General features: G+C 61.8%; 1 protein-coding gene across 1 annotated transcript; it reads left to right on the plus strand.

Moving 5' to 3' along the window:
• Positions 1–2,089: 2,089 nt before the first annotated feature.
• Positions 2,090–15,463, plus strand: AQP1 (aquaporin 1 (Colton blood group)). The gene is made up of 4 exons (XM_045565152.1): positions 2,090–2,650; positions 11,700–11,864; positions 12,198–12,278; positions 13,432–15,463. Exons 1-4 carry the CDS (start codon positions 2,267–2,269, stop codon positions 13,609–13,611), a joined length of 810 nt encoding a protein of 269 aa, XP_045421108.1. The 5' UTR covers positions 2,090–2,266; the 3' UTR covers positions 13,612–15,463.
• The last annotated feature ends 253 nt before the right edge of the window (positions 15,464–15,716 follow it).

Consider the following 15,716-nt stretch of genomic DNA (forward strand, 5'->3'; position numbering starts at 1 on the left):
CTGCCATCCTCCAAACTTAGCACCAAGCAGAACAGCGTGGGGACAGGTGTGGGCCCTGTCACGATCCAGGAAGCCCAGGGGAGGAGCAAGATGGCACGTGTGTCCCTCGGTAGACACGGTCTGGGGGAGACAGCCCAGGAGCCCTCAGCCTGAAGGGAAGTGGTGCTGTCCCAGAAGACCACAGCCCGAGGGCGCCACAGCGCACCCCGCAGGGGCCCGGGCTGCAGGAGGACAGGGCTGTCATCCGGGCCCCAGTGCCAGGGAATCCCGGCCCTGCAGAGAGAGCTCTGGTCGGAGGGCCTCAGGAATGGACCCGAGAACTCTGCCTGTGGGCCCGTGTCACCGCCAGGGCACAGGGCCAGGAGCCAGGGGCATGAGGGAGCCCCCAGGCATGCCATGCTGAGCCGGGGCTGCCCAGGGTGAAGGATGTGGAGGAGGCTCTGGGAAGTGGCCCAGCGGGGCCAGCTCCCTCTCTCGGGTGGTTAATAAGGCACCAATTACCCCTGGCCACCCAGGCTCCCTGGCCAGGCAGGGCCCACCGGCCACCACGTTGACACCTGCCTCGGTCCCTCTGTGTCCCATACGCCCAGGCACGTAGGTGAAGGCAGCTCCCCCCCCTCCAGGTGGCCTCCTGCTCCCGGCAAGCAAGCACCAGGCTCAGCCCCCCGGCAGCTCTCCCCGAGGGTGGGAGGTGGGGGCCAGTGTCATTGTCCTCAGGATGGCCCCCGACAGGAGGCACAGGACCCACGTGTTCACCCTGCCCTGCCCCGGCATATTAGAACTCAGAGTCCTTTCCCCCGTGGGGCCTCAGTTTCCCACCTATAAATGGGCGAGGCCAACACTCCCGAGTAGGACTGTGGTGGGCCAGGCAGGAGGTGGGAGGAGAGGGACCCAGAGCACCCAGGCCCTTCCAGCAGGCCACAGGGGGGCCCTTCCTGCGGGGCCGGCCCTTCCAACACGCTCCGCACAGCAGGCCAGGTGGCATCCTGGCCCCGAGGTCCAGATCCCTACTGCGAGTCGGCTGCCCTGAGCCCCTGGGCCAGAGAGGCCGGGCGTCTCCCCCGGCTGGGGACTTGTTGCGGTCCTCCCTGTGCCTCCCCTCTCCCTGTTCATCTCCCCTTTTCCGCCTCTTGGCTCTGGCTCCAGTCCTGTCTCCTCTTTTAGTGTCCTCTTCACCCTCCGGGCTCTTCCGTCTCTGTCTCTTGGCCCCGCCTGTCTCGCTGTCTCTGGCTGGGGATCTGTCTCTTTCTGTCACTTCCACTTCCGCTCTGATTCCATTCCCTGCTCCTCTTTCGCTCTCTCTGCCTGTCTCACTGTGTCTTCTCCTCCCCTCTGTTTGTGTCTCTCTGTCTCCCTGTTTCTCTCCTGCTCACCTCCTCCCTGCTCTCCTCTCCTCCCAGCCCCAGGTGGGCTCCTCTCCTCCCGTCTCCCGGACCGGCCAGCATGTCTGCCTCTGAGAGCAAAGTCTTCTTCCCCGCTTGGTCCAAATTGCTCCCGAGAAGTTTGAGGGCTCCTAGGGTGGGGGCTCCCCAGTGCCCTGCCTGTCTCAGCACGCAGGGTGGCCCACAGACGAGCTCTCTGCACCTCCGTGCCCTCATCGCTGAGGTGGGGCATAGGCTGGTGGGGCGGGGGCTCTGGGACATCCCCAAAGTGCCGAGCACTGGCCAGCCTGGGCTGGGGTGTGGGAGGCCCAGACTGCCCCTCTGGTCCCCTGGGCCGGTGGACTCGAGACTCACGCCGCTCTGCGGTGGGATGGGACCCCGGGGCAGGCAGGATCACGGCGCCTGTCTCCAGCCAGGGCAACGTCCACCCTCCGAGTCCAGCCCGTCCACCCGCCCCCTCTGGAGTGCCTGGCTCTGCCCTTGGGCACCCCCTGGGCTTAGCACACGGGGCGGGGACACCTGGATTTCTCTGGCCCCCTGAGCGGGGCCAGCTTGGAGGAATTTCCCAAAGCCTATTAGAGCACGGGCTGCCTCCCGCCTGCCTCCCCGGGCTGGGCAGGGCTGAGGGCGGAGGGAGAGAGCGAGGGAGGGGGAGAGGAGGAAGAAAAAAAGTTGGCAGGCCGACAGCAGAGCCGTGTCTGCATCCATCCCGAGAGGAGGCCCGTGCGGCGTGGGGCGGGCCGGGCGCGAGGAGAGGCCTTCCTCCCTTTGTGCTCCCCCCGCCCCCCCCCTGGGCCTATAAATAGGCCCAGCCCAGGCTGTGGCTCAGCCCGCGGAGGGAGTTGAGCACCAGGCAGCAGTCTCCAGCCAAGCCCCCTGCCAGCATGGCCAGCGAGTTCAAGAAGAAGCTCTTCTGGAGGGCGGTGGTGGCCGAGTTCCTGGCCATGACCCTCTTCATCTTCATCAGCATCGGCTCTGCCCTGGGCTTCAACTACCCGGTGGGGAGCAACCAGACTGCGGTCCAGGACAACGTGAAGGTGTCGCTGGCCTTCGGGCTGAGCATCGCCACGCTGGCCCAGAGCGTGGGCCACATCAGTGGTGCCCACCTCAACCCGGCCGTCACGCTGGGGCTGCTGCTCAGCTGCCAGATCAGCATCCTCCGGGCCTTCATGTACATCCTGGCCCAGTGCGTGGGGGCCATCGTCGCCACCGCCATCCTCTCGGGCATCACCTCCTCCTTGCCCATGAACTCGCTCGGCCGCAACGACGTGAGTGGGGTGGCCCCAGGCTTGGGGGTTCTGGAGTGGTGCTGAGAGGGCACTGGTCCCATCCTCTGCCCATTGTGCAGATGGGCTCACTGAGGAACAGAGAGGACGAGAGGTTGCCGGAGGTCATGTAGACAGGTGGGGTCAGAGTTGGGGCTGGAACTCGGCTATGTCTGCAGCCCAGAGCCTGTTTCCTGCCAGGCACTGGGGGCAGCTGAGATCCAGAGAATAATGGTCTTGCCAACGTCCCCTGTGGGGCATGTGTTGTGGGGAGTAAGCTGTGGAGGCAGCTAACGTGTGGGGCAGCAGCTTGCAGCCCTTGGCGGTAGTTTCTCGACACTCCCCAGCCCTGCCCGCGCGGCCAGCGCTCTGCTCCTGCAGCTGTGCACCCGGGGGAAAGTTTGCCACCGTCCCAGCCACCCTGCACCAGATGCCCGGCGTGTCTGCGGCCAGTTCTGCCAGTGTGTGCACAGGACTCCCTCTCAAGCCGCCCGGGCCTCCAGGCAGCCCCCCACGTTCACACAGGTTCCCAAAGAAACTGCCCCCCAGGAATCAAGAAAAAAAGTCCCCTCCCAGTCCTTGGCCCCTGGGAGTGGGGCAGAGATAAGGGTGCGAAAGCGCTTGCTGGAGCTGCTCCAGGTGGTTTTCCTGGATTACAGTGTGGGCTGGGGGCGAGGGCTGGGCCCGCTTCCGGGCATGAGAGGCATGGCGTCTGCTTGTGCGTGTGAAGGGGTGTGGGCGCGTGTGCCGGCACGGGTCTCTGGGCTCGTGTGAACTGTGTGCACGTTTGTGCTGCCATGTGAGGGTGTGGGGGGCGAGTGTGTAACCGCATGTGCCCACTGCTCCTGGCTGGAGTGGGGTCTGGGCTGGGGTCACTAATGACAAGCAGATGTTGGCGACTGGGTGGCAGCTGCTAAAACGAATTCCTCCTGGGCCGCTTAGCACAGCTAATTGGCCGTTGGCGGCAGCTGCCTGCTGTCACAGACCTGGGCTTTTCCAGCTCCTCGGCCAAGTGCAAGCTCAGACTGTGCTTGGGCCACAACAGGGGGCAATTTGGCCTGAGAGGCTGGGTATGGCTTGGAGGAGGTCTCAGAGGGCCCAAGGGACAGGCAAGCAGGCTTGGGGACGTCCTCTCAGGGAGGGAGCGAGGCAAAGGAGCAGAGGGGAGGAATCGGTTCTAGAGACACGAGGCTGGCGGGGCCCTGGCAGGGCAGGCAGGTGTGGGGACGGTGCCAGAGCCTGAGAGGGCCCCTTAGGTTTGGCAGTGGTGATTACAGCCGGTGTCCTCTCCTGTCCCAGCCGAAGTTCAGATCCTGGGGATGGCAGCGAGGGAGGCCAGGTGAAGGTCTGGTGCAGAGGGCAGCTGGCATGGCCCTGCTGAGGGACTTAGCACTTCTTGTGTCACAGTGACACCTCACCCAGCCTCCTTTGGAGCCAACCTCTGCTCAGCCTGAGATTGAAGATTAGCCCCGTGGGCTGCAGTTTAGACTTTAGCCGGGAAGATGTGGCTGCAGTGGTTGTAAGGAGCAGAGCTCAGGCAGGCCACATCCCTGGCCCTGGGTCTCAGTCTCTTCAGTGGGGCAGAGCTGGTGGCCTCAGGGGACTCCACTGGGTAGGGTCAAGTTCACATTGGGGTTTGGCTGGGCACGATGAGGGCGGGGAAGGGTTCCCCCAGGGGACAGGTTGAGACTCCCAGGCCTTCTGGCCCCATCTTAAGGGACAGACCCTGTGCACCTGCCGGCAAAGGCTTTGCACCCTCTGCTATGGGCATCCCAGGCAGAGGCGGGCGGGCGGGGCCCCTTCAGTGCCATCTGGATCTGGCCACACCCTGCTCTGGTGCCCCGTTCCTTCCCTGGCCTCCATTTTCCAGAGTCACCCTGATATCTGGGCCGGGCAGGGCAGGTTGCAGAAGGGGGAGAAAGAGGAGCAGCCTAGTGTGGGGCCAGCCCCGGGCCGGGGGCAGGTGCAGGGTTCAAGGGTGTCTGCTGCTGGCTCCTAGCCCTGCCCCCGCTAGCGGCTTACTTTGTTGCCTCGGGCTTATCACCCGTCCCTGGGACTGGCTGAGAGGCCCCCGAGGGCAGGCCCAGGAGGGAGCTAGGCAGTGTGGGGGCTCGGGCACCACCCTGTGCAGACAACGGAGGGCTGGGGTTCAGGAGCACAGCCTGGGCCTAGAAACAGAGAAGGTGCCCCCCAAAAGAGCTCCTGTCAGATGCTGGCCCTGGGCTGTGAAGGAGCCTGGGGGTGGCCTCGGGGCCGCAGGAGGGGGAGGGGAGAGTCTGGGCAGCAGGCCACACACTCTCGCAGCCCCTTGGGCCCTGGGCCCCACCCTGGACAAAACCTGGGTGGGGCACGTTGTTGGCATGGAGATTTCCAAGGAAAATAGGGAAAGAAGTGGCAGGAAGCGGTTGGGGTGAGTCAGGGGGTGTCCCCCAGGGACATGGAGGGGACAACTTTCTCCTGACTGAGTCAGGGCTCAGCGTACACCCTGGAGAGACCGTGGGCCTCCCTCAGCCTGCAGGGTCCTGGCTGATTCTAAAAGCCAAACCCCAATTTTGGCCAAGGATGAGAGGTTCTGAGGCTGGAGTGGGCACTTGGGCCTGTGACATCACACAACGGCCCTGGCATGTGTGGCCCGAGGTCCCACCTGTGAGATAGGGACACGGCAGGGCGGGGCTGGGCTCTGGGAAGCCTGGACGCTGGTGGACTGGAGTCCTGGCAGGTGCTGGCTTTTCTCATTCCCCTGCTCTGGGGCTCGCTCCCTCTCCCCCGGGCCTGCTGGGGGCGAGGGCAGGGCTGAGTCAGCCCCGGAGATAAGCCCTGCACAGCTGCCTGGAAATGGGGCAGGAGGCAGGTGTGATAAGAGGTGTCAGGGTGGGCCAGGAACTTCTGAACTTGACGGATGGGAGAGCTGGGAAGGCTTCAGGGAGGAGGTGCCACAAGAGCCTGAATGTCGGAACTCTGGAGACGGAAGGGGCTTCCGGGCAGAGGGACTGTGTGAGCACAGGCGAGGAGGCAGCGGGGACCATGGCCCGGGAGTGTCAGGTGTGGCCAGACTGGGGAGTCACGGTGGGAGGGTGGGGCTCTGAGTCTGTGATTTCAGCCCCCAGGGGGCTCAGGCAGAGGAACCTCATTTTGGGGTCTCCTCTCAGCCCTGCTGATTCAGGGCTGACTGCTGGAGAAATGCTTCTACCTGCAGCAGCAGCAGGGGCCTGACCCCAGCCCTAAATCTCCTCCTTCCCCAGTTTCCAGGGCCTCGGTTTCCCCAACCACAGAGGGAGAGGCCCGTCCATGCCAGCAGTTCTTCCGGGGGCCCTGCCACCTCCCCCAGAGCTCAGAGGTGGGCTGGGGAAAGGGGAGGCAGAGTTTCCGATGTCCCTGCCCAGCCCGGCCTGCCCAGGGAGGGGCTGGGGGCTGGCTGGTGGTGCCACAGCTGGGACATGTAATTACTGTTTCCAGCCAGAGCCAGATGAGGGGGAGGGCACAGAGAGAGCTTTGCGGTGGAGGCTCCCTCGCCACGGAAAATTCTGAGGCTGTTTCCCCCATTAGAACCCTCCGAGCAGCCCAGCCAGTCCGAGGGCGCCCCTTCCCCGGCCAGGACACTTGGCGCTGACCAGGGCTTGCCCTGGGGACACGCATCTGTCTGAGGAGCGATGCTCTGAGAGAGGACAGGACACACTGAGGGGACTCACCCCACCCCACCCCCAGGCCAGAGTCTCCTCTCACACCTCGTGCCCCCCCCACACCCTTCCAGCAGTGCAGGTGGGGCCGCTAGCTCATTGCAAGACAGTTCCACGCAGTCCTCCCCAGCCTGACTTCAGGGCCCAGAAGGTGCTCCCCATTTCCTCTAGGGGCCCCGCCAGGCAGGGGCCCTGGTCCCTGCTCCTCGGAAGCACCAATGGGTCTGGGGTCCATGGAGTGGCTGGGATCTAGAGGTGTGGGCAGAAAGATGCTGTCCATGATCCCCACACGTAGCCACGGACTGTCCCTGGGCACCAGAGGGGCTCCTTGTCCAGTGGAATGGTGCCCAGGGGGTCAGCGAGGGGCTGTCTTCACTCAGCCAAGGAGCTACAGTTCGGGGACCCAGCACACCCTGAGGCTGGAACCCCTAACTCAAAAGATGACAGAAAGGGCTGGAAAATGTCCCTAGCCTTTTTAGCAGTTTCGGTGCCTGAAATCTCACCATGCAGGCCCCCTGAGAGGCAGATTTCTGCTTCGTAATGAAGGATTTTTTCTTTTTAGTAGAGAAGGGGCTGCCTCCGAGTCAATAAGCTCGCTGTCGTTAGGGGTGTGCAGGTAGAAGCTCTCTGGTGGGGAGGCTGCCCTGGGGGCGCCTGGCCTGCCGGGGTGCAGCGGGGTGGCTGGGAGGTTCTGTGACTCAGGCTTTGTGCCATGCTGAGACCAGCAGCTCCGATGGCCCTGTGAGGGTCCCGCATTTAGGTTTCTGGATCCTGTCCCGGAGAGTGACGGCTCAGTGACAGGCAGGGAGGGATTCTGGGGACTTTCTGAGGCTAGAATTTGGGCCAAGGCCTCCATTTTACAGATGGGGAAACTGAGGCCCACAGAGGCATGGAGGCTTGTCAAGGTGGCACAGTGGGTATGTCAGAGCAGGACCACGCCCCCAGCCGTCTGCTTCCTAGCTCTTGACCGTTGCTGCGGCTCCAAAGTGCACACACACAGTGCACAAACAACACGCACACACACGTGCTCACATGGGGGGCGGAACACGCACAGGACACAGAGCACATTCTCAAGACTGGGTGGTCCCACTCGGGCCCTGGAACCCCGGGAGGGTGGGGTAGGGGTTGCTCAGAGCCTCTTCCTTTCCCTGCCCTGGAGTAAGGAAAAGAGGGAGGGAGGGAAGGAGGAAGCCAGTGCTTTGTGTATTGTTTCTTGTCAGGAAGAAGAATGGCTCTGGGAGCAAATAAAGGGCTCTTTGAGACCTGCTGTTCTCACTCCAGGGGGCTCCTTCCCTTCTCCTCCTCCTCCACTCTCCAGCCAGGAGCGGCACCTGTGTGGGTGTGTGACACACGGGGACATGGTGACACACTCAGAAATGCCACCAGACACAGCGATGCAAACACACAGCACAGCCTTGCAGGGCCTCGTGCCGCAGTGAGAGCTGCTGCCCGAGTTGTGGCTCTGCCCGGGGACGGCCGAGGCCGCTTGGCCAGCACCTGATCAGTTCGTCTAAATGGCCCACAGGGGATTAAAAAGCGTGTATATGCTCTCATTCTGGGTTTTTCATATTTCCCTTAAATGAAGCTTGTTAATTATGTGGTTCAAATCTGCCGTGTTCATGTTACTGGTATTTTTTGATTGCTTCATTCTGTTGGCTTTAAGGGAGGATTGTGAAAATCTCTCACTCTGATAGTGGGGTGATCGATTCTCCTTGTAATTCTGTCAATGTTTGCCTCATTAATTTTAGGCTATATTGTTTGGTGCGTACAGGCTGGGGATTTTTGTAGTCCTTTTATAGATTTTTTAAAAAATTTAGTTATTGTGTAATAAACCGTTTAAGGTCTGTCTAACAAAAAAGAGAGAGAGTCACCCCTGGACATATGTGGCCATCCAGATACAGCCGACACTGATCTAAAAGACACACAGAGGCACACATGTGAACACCCATGGAGGAGTGACATGCTGAGGCCCAGGAAGGTCCCCCCAGTACCGAGTGCTGAGTCCTAGAGGCACTGGGGCGGGTGGGGCAGGCCTCAGTGTCTCCTGTCCCCTGTCCCTCAAGAGTGAATGCTCAGAGCCTCAGCAGGGCCCACCTCTGGAGCCGGCAGCTCCCCAAGGGTGGGCTGCCAGGGTGCCCAGGCCAAGTCAGGGGACCTGGGCCTTGGAAGTTACTCTGGTTGGCCTGCCCATGGGCCGCAAGGAGGGTTCAGAGCCCATTGCCTGGAGAGGTCAGCCCTGGCTGCCCTAGAGCTTGAGACACGCTGGCAGACATAGAGCCACCTTCTGCCAGCTCCCCAGCCCATGCTGGGAACAGCCCGGGGAGGCCTGTCAGTGCAGGGTGGCATAGACTGTGGGACAAAGATCCTGGCTGTGCTGTCCCCTCCCTGGGCCTCGGCCTCCTCGTCTGTCACCTTACCGAGCGTTTGCACAGGCTCCCCTGTGAGGCCCCCAGAAGCTAATGACCGGCCCGTCGTCTCCCAGCTAGGAAGGGAATAAAGGAGTCTGGGTCCAGAGAGCTTCTCTGGAGCCAGGCTGCCTCTAGCGAGGGTGGGATTCTAGAAAATTGGCATTCTCTGCCACTTCTGTCACCACGCGGTGAGCCTCCCTGCAGAGGTGTGGGCAGGGGACAGTGGTGGTCCCCCATCCTGTGCTTGCTGGGCTCCCAGGTCAGGAGGAGACGAGGCGCCCGCACAGGCCGCAGGAGATTCCTTTCCTGCAAGACGCACAGACCGTTCAACGGGGCACAGCGGGGCGGGGGCAGAAGTTAATTCCAGCCAGGGATCCAGGAGCGGGTAGGGTCTGAGCAGTGGGCTTAAATGGATTCCGTATGCAAATAGAGCTTATGTCTTTGATTGTTGTGGATTTTATATAGCTTACACTTGTATTCACAAAACTGTTACTTTTTTTTTTTTTTTTGGGGGTCTCAATAGGTGAAACATAAGACCTGGGCCAGGCGAAACTACCTGGGGATAGGCAAACGTATTTTTTTCATTAACACGTGACCACAACTGGGATTGGCCCTATTTAAGCAATTTTTTAAAATTTAATGGGTTGTAAATAGCAAAATAAATTTCGAATTTTTTACCTGCTCTTTCCTGGGCATTAAGTTTCAATAGGCCTTATCTGTCACTTCTAATTGTGAACTATCAAGTTTTTCCAGATGTGAGTAATGCAAGTGTATGTCAAAGGAAGGTTGGCAGTAGGTGCCGAAGCAATTCAGGGAGGCTTGCTGGTGGTGGTGTGGTGGTGGCAGGTACTGGAGTGGAAAGTTATCGGCCCACATGGTTCTCAGCGGCCAGCAAGAGGGTACATTCCTGAGTTCCCAGGGCAGATGGCTGTCCCCTCCCCTTCCCAAGGACCCTGAGCACTGAGCCTGGAACTGTGACCCTCTGCTCTGTTCCGTGCCTTGGGGTAGCGGCTGGGACGCTCAGATGTGGTTAAGAACCAGAGCGGGAGATGAGCCGCCCTGGCCGTATCTGTGAGAAGGGCGGGGTGGGGGTGGAAGGAGTCTGAGGCAGGAGCCACTTACAGGGATGGCCCCTTAATCAGCCAGGAAGGGCTGGTTTCGGGCCTGCTGCCAGCTAGCTATTAGGGCGGCCCTGGAGATCAGAGGAGAGAGGAGAAGGAGCCGTGAGCTTCCGAGGGCACAGACACATCGGCGTGGGCCTCACAGGTGTGAGGGGGCGGCCATCAGTGCCAGCCCCATCGCAGCCTCGCCTCCATCCAGCCCGTCCCAACCCGGCAGGCCTGGGCCCGCAGCTCAGCTACCCTCCCTCTCATCTGCACACCCCTGTGCAGGCAGGGCCTCTCCCCTTCTGCCTGTCCCCAGCCCTGTGCATGCCATGAGAAAGCACCAGGACAAGAGCCACGACTGCCTGATCCCTCCTGCCTCTGCAACCCCTTCCATGTGCCCCAGACAGCTCCCCATTGCCTTCGAACGTCCCAGCTGCTCTGGAGAGTGGCCAGCGACAGTTATATCCACTATGCAGATGGAGAAAATGAGGACCAGAGAGGGGACAGGCCACGCCCATGGTGCCAGCAAGTAGAAGAGTCAAGACCTGAACACAGGCCTTCTGCCTCCCCAGCCCACCTTTGGGGCAGAAAGAGAACCGGGCATTTGCCAGAGGGCTGGCAGACCTAAGGGGACGCAGCTCTGGGGTCACCAGGACAGGCCCGGAGCTGGGGCTGCAAGGCAGGGGAGGGGATGTGAGTCATTTCGTGTAACCCAGGGCTGCAGACAAAGGCGGGAAGAGAATTGTTCTTATAAGATGGCCTCAGGGTGGGGCCGGGAAAACCTCTAGAGGGATGGAGGTGTGGCCCCCAACTAGGATTCTGCAAAATCCCCTGTGGCCTTGGAGATACCCCCACACCCCCAGGATGGGAGCTGGGTAGTGAGACCTCCAGCTCTGGCCTGTAGGGACGCCCGCCCCTGCCTGGGAGAAGGCAGCCTACGTGGCCACGCCTGGGCATCTTTGCAAGTGGGCCTTTGCCCAGGCAGTCCGGCTCCCCCATGTGGGTGCACCTGGCCCCTGGACCCCCGCATGGAGGAGCGTGCAGAGGCTCCCTGGTGCAGCTGCAGGGGGAGGGCTTTTGTGACCTCACGGCAGCTCCCATTCCCTTCTCTTTCCATGACTCATGTTTCTAAAAGTGGCCCAGGAGCAAGTGCAGCCAGACAGTGGTGGCGGGGCCTATATGGCCGGGAAGAGGGAAGGCGGGGCGGGGTGGGGGAAAAAGGAGAGAGAAGGAAGGACCGGAGGGCAGGGCCAGAAGGGATGGGAGAGAGACACTAGACGGGGGAGACAGAGGGTGGAGGAGAGACAGAGGGTGGAGGCACCAAGGGGGACAGGCACAAGGGAGAGACAGACAGACAGTCGGACAGTGGGGGCTGGGGAGCTAGCTGGAGAAGGCCCTCCCCAGCTTGGGGATCTTTAGGGGCAGCAGGGCATGGGGTGGGCTGTTCTGGACTCGAGGGGCTCGAAGCCATGTCCCCAGCTGGGCCCTCCCACCATTTGCATCTCCCCTTTGAGTGTCCCTGGCCATCTCCTCCCATGCCTGGGTCCCCCCACGCCCACCCTGGGACCACGACCTTACCGTGGCCTGGATGTCACTGGATGTGGAAGTCCCAGCTCAGCCCAGGGCTCTGTGGCCCAGAGTGGGCAGGGTCTGGGCAGGTACGAGGGCCGAGCTGGAGCGTCATCAGCAGGTGTAGGAGGCACAGGCCTGATTTCTACCACCTGGGCACACGAGGGGCCGAGTGATGGGCCCCGAGGGCGTTGAGGGTCTGGCCTCAGGGGACGCTAGGGGGTCTGGGAGGCCTGGGACACAGTCCCTGCCTGCCCCGCTCACTGGGCCTCGCCGCCCCTCTCCCCTACAGCTGGCGGAAGGCGTGAACTCAGGCCAGGGCCTGGGCGTCGAGATCATCGCCACCCTGCAGCTGGTGCTGTGCGTGCTGGCCACCACCGACCGCAGGCGCCGCGACCTCGGAGGCTCAGCCCCGCTCGCCATTGGCCTCTCGGTAGCCCTGGGACACCTGCTGGCGGTGAGTGGGGGCCCTCCCGGGTGCGGGGAGAGGGTGGGGGGTGGTGGGGTGTCCTGCCATGGGCGGTGGTGGGCTGCCCCAACGTGCTGTCAGGGGGTGGGGGGATGGCAGGTCGGCTCTGGGGGGCTGGGGCAGGGTCCTGCCCAGGACAGGGAGGCACAGGGGCCTCCCGACCAGCTTTCTGGGTCAGTGCCCCCCCCAGGTCTCATTGTCCCTTCTTGTTCTCTCTGTTTCTCCCTCCTTGTCACTTTCTCTTCCCCTCTGTGTCTCTGCCTTCGCCCTCTCGGTCACTCACTCCCTGTCTCCCCCCTCCCTGGTCTGTCTCCCTGGCAGATTGACTACACCGGCTGCAGCATCAACCCTGCTCGGTCCTTCGGCTCTGCGGTGATCACCCACAATTTCAGCAACCACTGGGTAAGTGACCCACAGGCTGCCCCACCCGGCGGAGGGTGGGTGGGAGGCTTTGGCGTCACCTGGAAAGCCCGCCCCCACCCCTGTGACGTCCTTTCTCACCGCAGAGGCTCTGGGAGACAGCCAGGGCAGAGGACGTCAGGCAACTGAGGCAGGGTGGGGTCCCCTGGGAGCAGTTGTAGGCCTGGCCTCTGCCCCACACTGCCAGCCCCAAGTCATCCCCACAGGGTGGTGAGACCCTGGGTCCCAATTCTGGCCCTGCCACTTTCTGATTCAGCATGACCTGGAGCAGCCTGACCGGCCTCTTGGTGCCTCGGGTTCCTGACATGACAGGACCTACCTCCCCGGGTTGCCAGGAGGAGGAAAGGACACACTCACTTCTGTAAACTGAGCTCAGCACAAAGGAGCGCCCAGTGGCTCTTAGCTCTTGTTGCTGTGGATGTGGGTGTTCTAGCCCAACCCTTACTCGGCTGGACTGTCTCTGGGGCCCTTCTAGAGCTGGGGAGGGTGAGGGTCACTGCCATCCTCAAGAAGGGACTGGGGTCAGGTGTGGTGACTCGTGCCTATAATCCCAGTGCTTTGGGAGGCTGAGGCTGGTGGATCACTTGAGGCCAGGAGTTCGAGACCAGCCTGGGCAACATAGTGAGACCCCATGTCTACAAAAAATATTAATAGAAGACTTGGCCAGGCCAGAGTTAAACAAGAAAAAATTATCCAAGCATGGTGGTGTGTGCCTGTAGTCCCAGCTACTCAGGAGGCTGAGGCAGGAGGATCGCCTGCACCCGGGGATTTGAGGTTGCTGTGAGCTGTGATGACTCCAGCGCTCTCTAGCCTGGGTGACAGAGTGAGACCCTGTCTCAGAAGAAAAAGAAAAAGGCTGAGAAGCAGCTGGTACTGCCCATGCCTGAGCTGGGTGACACAGAGGCAAGGACGTGCCCCTACCACACACCCTGGCCCGGGCCAGTCCTGGGGGCGCTGCAGTCAGGTGCTGGGGTTGGGCCCTGCCGCCTCTGTCCCAGGCACAGGTGGGAGAGAAGCCCCCGCTGGGGTGGTGGGCACAGGAAGCTCAGGGAAATCTTCCTAGGGATGGGGGCTTTTTAGTGGCACCTCGAGGACCCAGTGAGACACCCTCTGAGCACAGCTGCTCTGTTCCTAGATTTTCTGGGTGGGGCCGTTCATCGGGGCGGCCCTGGCCGTGCTCATCTACGACTTCATCCTGGCCCCGCGCAGCAGCGACCTCGTAGACCGCGTGAAGGTGTGGACCAGCGGCCAGGTGGAGGAGTACGACCTGGAGGCCGACGACATGAACTCCAGGGTGGAGATGAAGCCCAAATAGAAGGGGTCTGGCCCGGGCATCCACGTGGGGGGCAGGGGCGGGCGGAGGGCGGGGAGGGCTGAAATCGACATTGCAGACACTCTGACCGGCGGCCAAAGTCACTTCCCCACGATCTGCCGGACCCGCGTGGTCGAGCCTCCTTTGGGGTGTTTCTCTCTCTCTCTTCCTCTTTCTCTGTTTCCTGGCCTCAGAGCTTCCGGGGGACCAAGACTTACCACCTCACCCACTCTCTCGAAGTCACAGAGGAGGTGAAAGGGAGGGACCCACCTGCTAGTTGTCTCCTCCGAGTGTGATGGGAGGTTGCCGGAAAGTTCCCCCTCATCCCACAGTTGCTCACCGACTCACCTGCGCAGGTGCCTGGGTTCCGCCATTGTTGCCTTGTGCCCTCGGGCGCGGCCCTCCTCCCTCTCCAGACAGGCATCTGGCCCAGCGGTGCTGAGGGGCGGGAGGTCCCAGGCGGTGCAGGGGCAGGGACGAGTCGCAGACAAGCTTTGCCCCTTCAGGTTAGCTTGCTCCCAGGGCCCTCCCCCTCGGACTTGCTGCGTGGAATCGTCCCTGTCTCAGGGCCTCGGGGACCCCCATCTGGGAAGTGGCAGGATGGGGAGAGCTCTATGGCCCGAGGCCCCCCTAGGATTCTGTAAGTGTAGACGCACCCTGGGTTCTAGAAGATGTAGCCTAGACCAGTGCTGCTTTTCCCACTTGCCCTGTGTTCTGTCCCCGGGGACAGAGCTGCAGCCACACCTCCGTGTACGTGTGGGCACGGGTGGGCACGTGCAGACAGGCTTCAAAGCAGAGAGCGACACGCGGTCCAGGCAACTGGAAGTTTCTCTCCTCTCTGGAGAGGCTCCCAGACGGCCTGCTGCTGCAGAGCAAAGGCCGTTCGGGGGGAAGGAGGACATCTGCATCACTTCAGTGAGCTTTTAGTTGGTTTCTACCTGGTACTGCGTCACATTGATCAGTACTGCAGTTTCCACTTCCTCTTGCCAGTGTAGAGACACAGGTCACCATTCCGCTGGCGTGTGTTTATTAAAGAGCACTTGGGTCATCTGAAGCCTGAGCACAGAGCAGCCCTGACGCAGCTGAGCCCAGGAAGGCAGTGCCCCTGCCGGGCCCCCGCTGACCTGAGCAGGGAGGAGCTCGTCCCTCCCTGGGTCATGAGCTCCTGCCGGGGGGGGACCTGCGCAGGCTCACCCTGCCACCCCAGCCACAGCCTTCCCTCCTTGCCGACCCGGAGGGCAGAGGCCAGGCCTGCGCCTGATGAAGTAGCTGCCACTGCAGCCAAGGACGGTTCAGAGCCCCGAGTCTGTGTGGGGGCTGAATTCTCCCACTCAGCTGTCTAAGTCCATTCGATCCCGCTGGGGCCCGAGCAGCTCTGCCACTGTGCCCTGAGCCGTGATGGCAACAGAAACCAAGAGACACGATGCCGCAGGTATTTAGAAGCAGTGGGACAACCAGGAGGCCCTTAACTGTCACCACCACATGCCATCTGCACACTCCCTTCTCCATTCCCTAGCAGGAGCTTCTAGCCCATTTAATGGATAAGGAAACTGAGGCCCAAGGTCCCACAGCTAGAGAATGATGTGGCCACGTCTAGCACCAAGGCCACATCTCTGCCACTCCCTGGACCGTGAGGCCGGCCTCTCTCATTCCCAGCTTTGCGGCTGCTGCCTGGGCGGTGGCCTGGGGCCAGGAGGGTGAGGGTTGCGATGGAGGGGAGGGGGCAGACCCACGCCTGCCTGGTTCTGGCTGCTGCATACCAGGGCCCTGCATCTATCTGCTCTTCATATATGTCTCTTTGGAATTGGAGTTTCATTATGTATTAATAAAATAAAGGAAAATGACTTGTAAGGTCTTCCAGCCTTCCTGTAGTTTTTATTCTCTGGCGCCATGTGCCCTAAGGGTTCTCTGGGTCTGCAGGGAGATCGGTCCCACTGCTAGGGACCCAGTCTGAGGAGGAGCCATGGCCTGTCCCTCTGCCCTCCTGCCCTCGGGACCTCTGGTCTCACAGCCTCACCACAGAACCCCATCTGAGGGACACAGGGTCCTGCCCCTGGAAGGGAGACTTCTGGGGCCCAGTGGGAGGCCTTGGGGATCTGGGGGCAGCT

The sequence above is a fragment of the Lemur catta genome, chromosome 11 (genome assembly GCF_020740605.2).
Source record: "Lemur catta isolate mLemCat1 chromosome 11, mLemCat1.pri, whole genome shotgun sequence".
NCBI classification, from domain to species: domain Eukaryota; kingdom Metazoa; phylum Chordata; class Mammalia; order Primates; family Lemuridae; genus Lemur; species Lemur catta.

Excerpts from the sequence above, each read along its gene's own strand:
- AQP1 (XM_045565152.1), top strand. The coding sequence starts at position 2,267 with ATGGCCAGCGAGTTCAAGAAGAAGCTCTTCTGGAGGGCGGTGGTGGCC. Across the intron at positions 2,651-11,699 it reads ACTCGCTCGGCCGCAACGAC|CTGGCGGAAGGCGTGAACTC; the intron begins GTGAGTGGGGTG and ends TCTCCCCTACAG. Across the intron at positions 11,865-12,197 it reads CCCTGGGACACCTGCTGGCG|ATTGACTACACCGGCTGCAG; the intron begins GTGAGTGGGGGC and ends TCTCCCTGGCAG.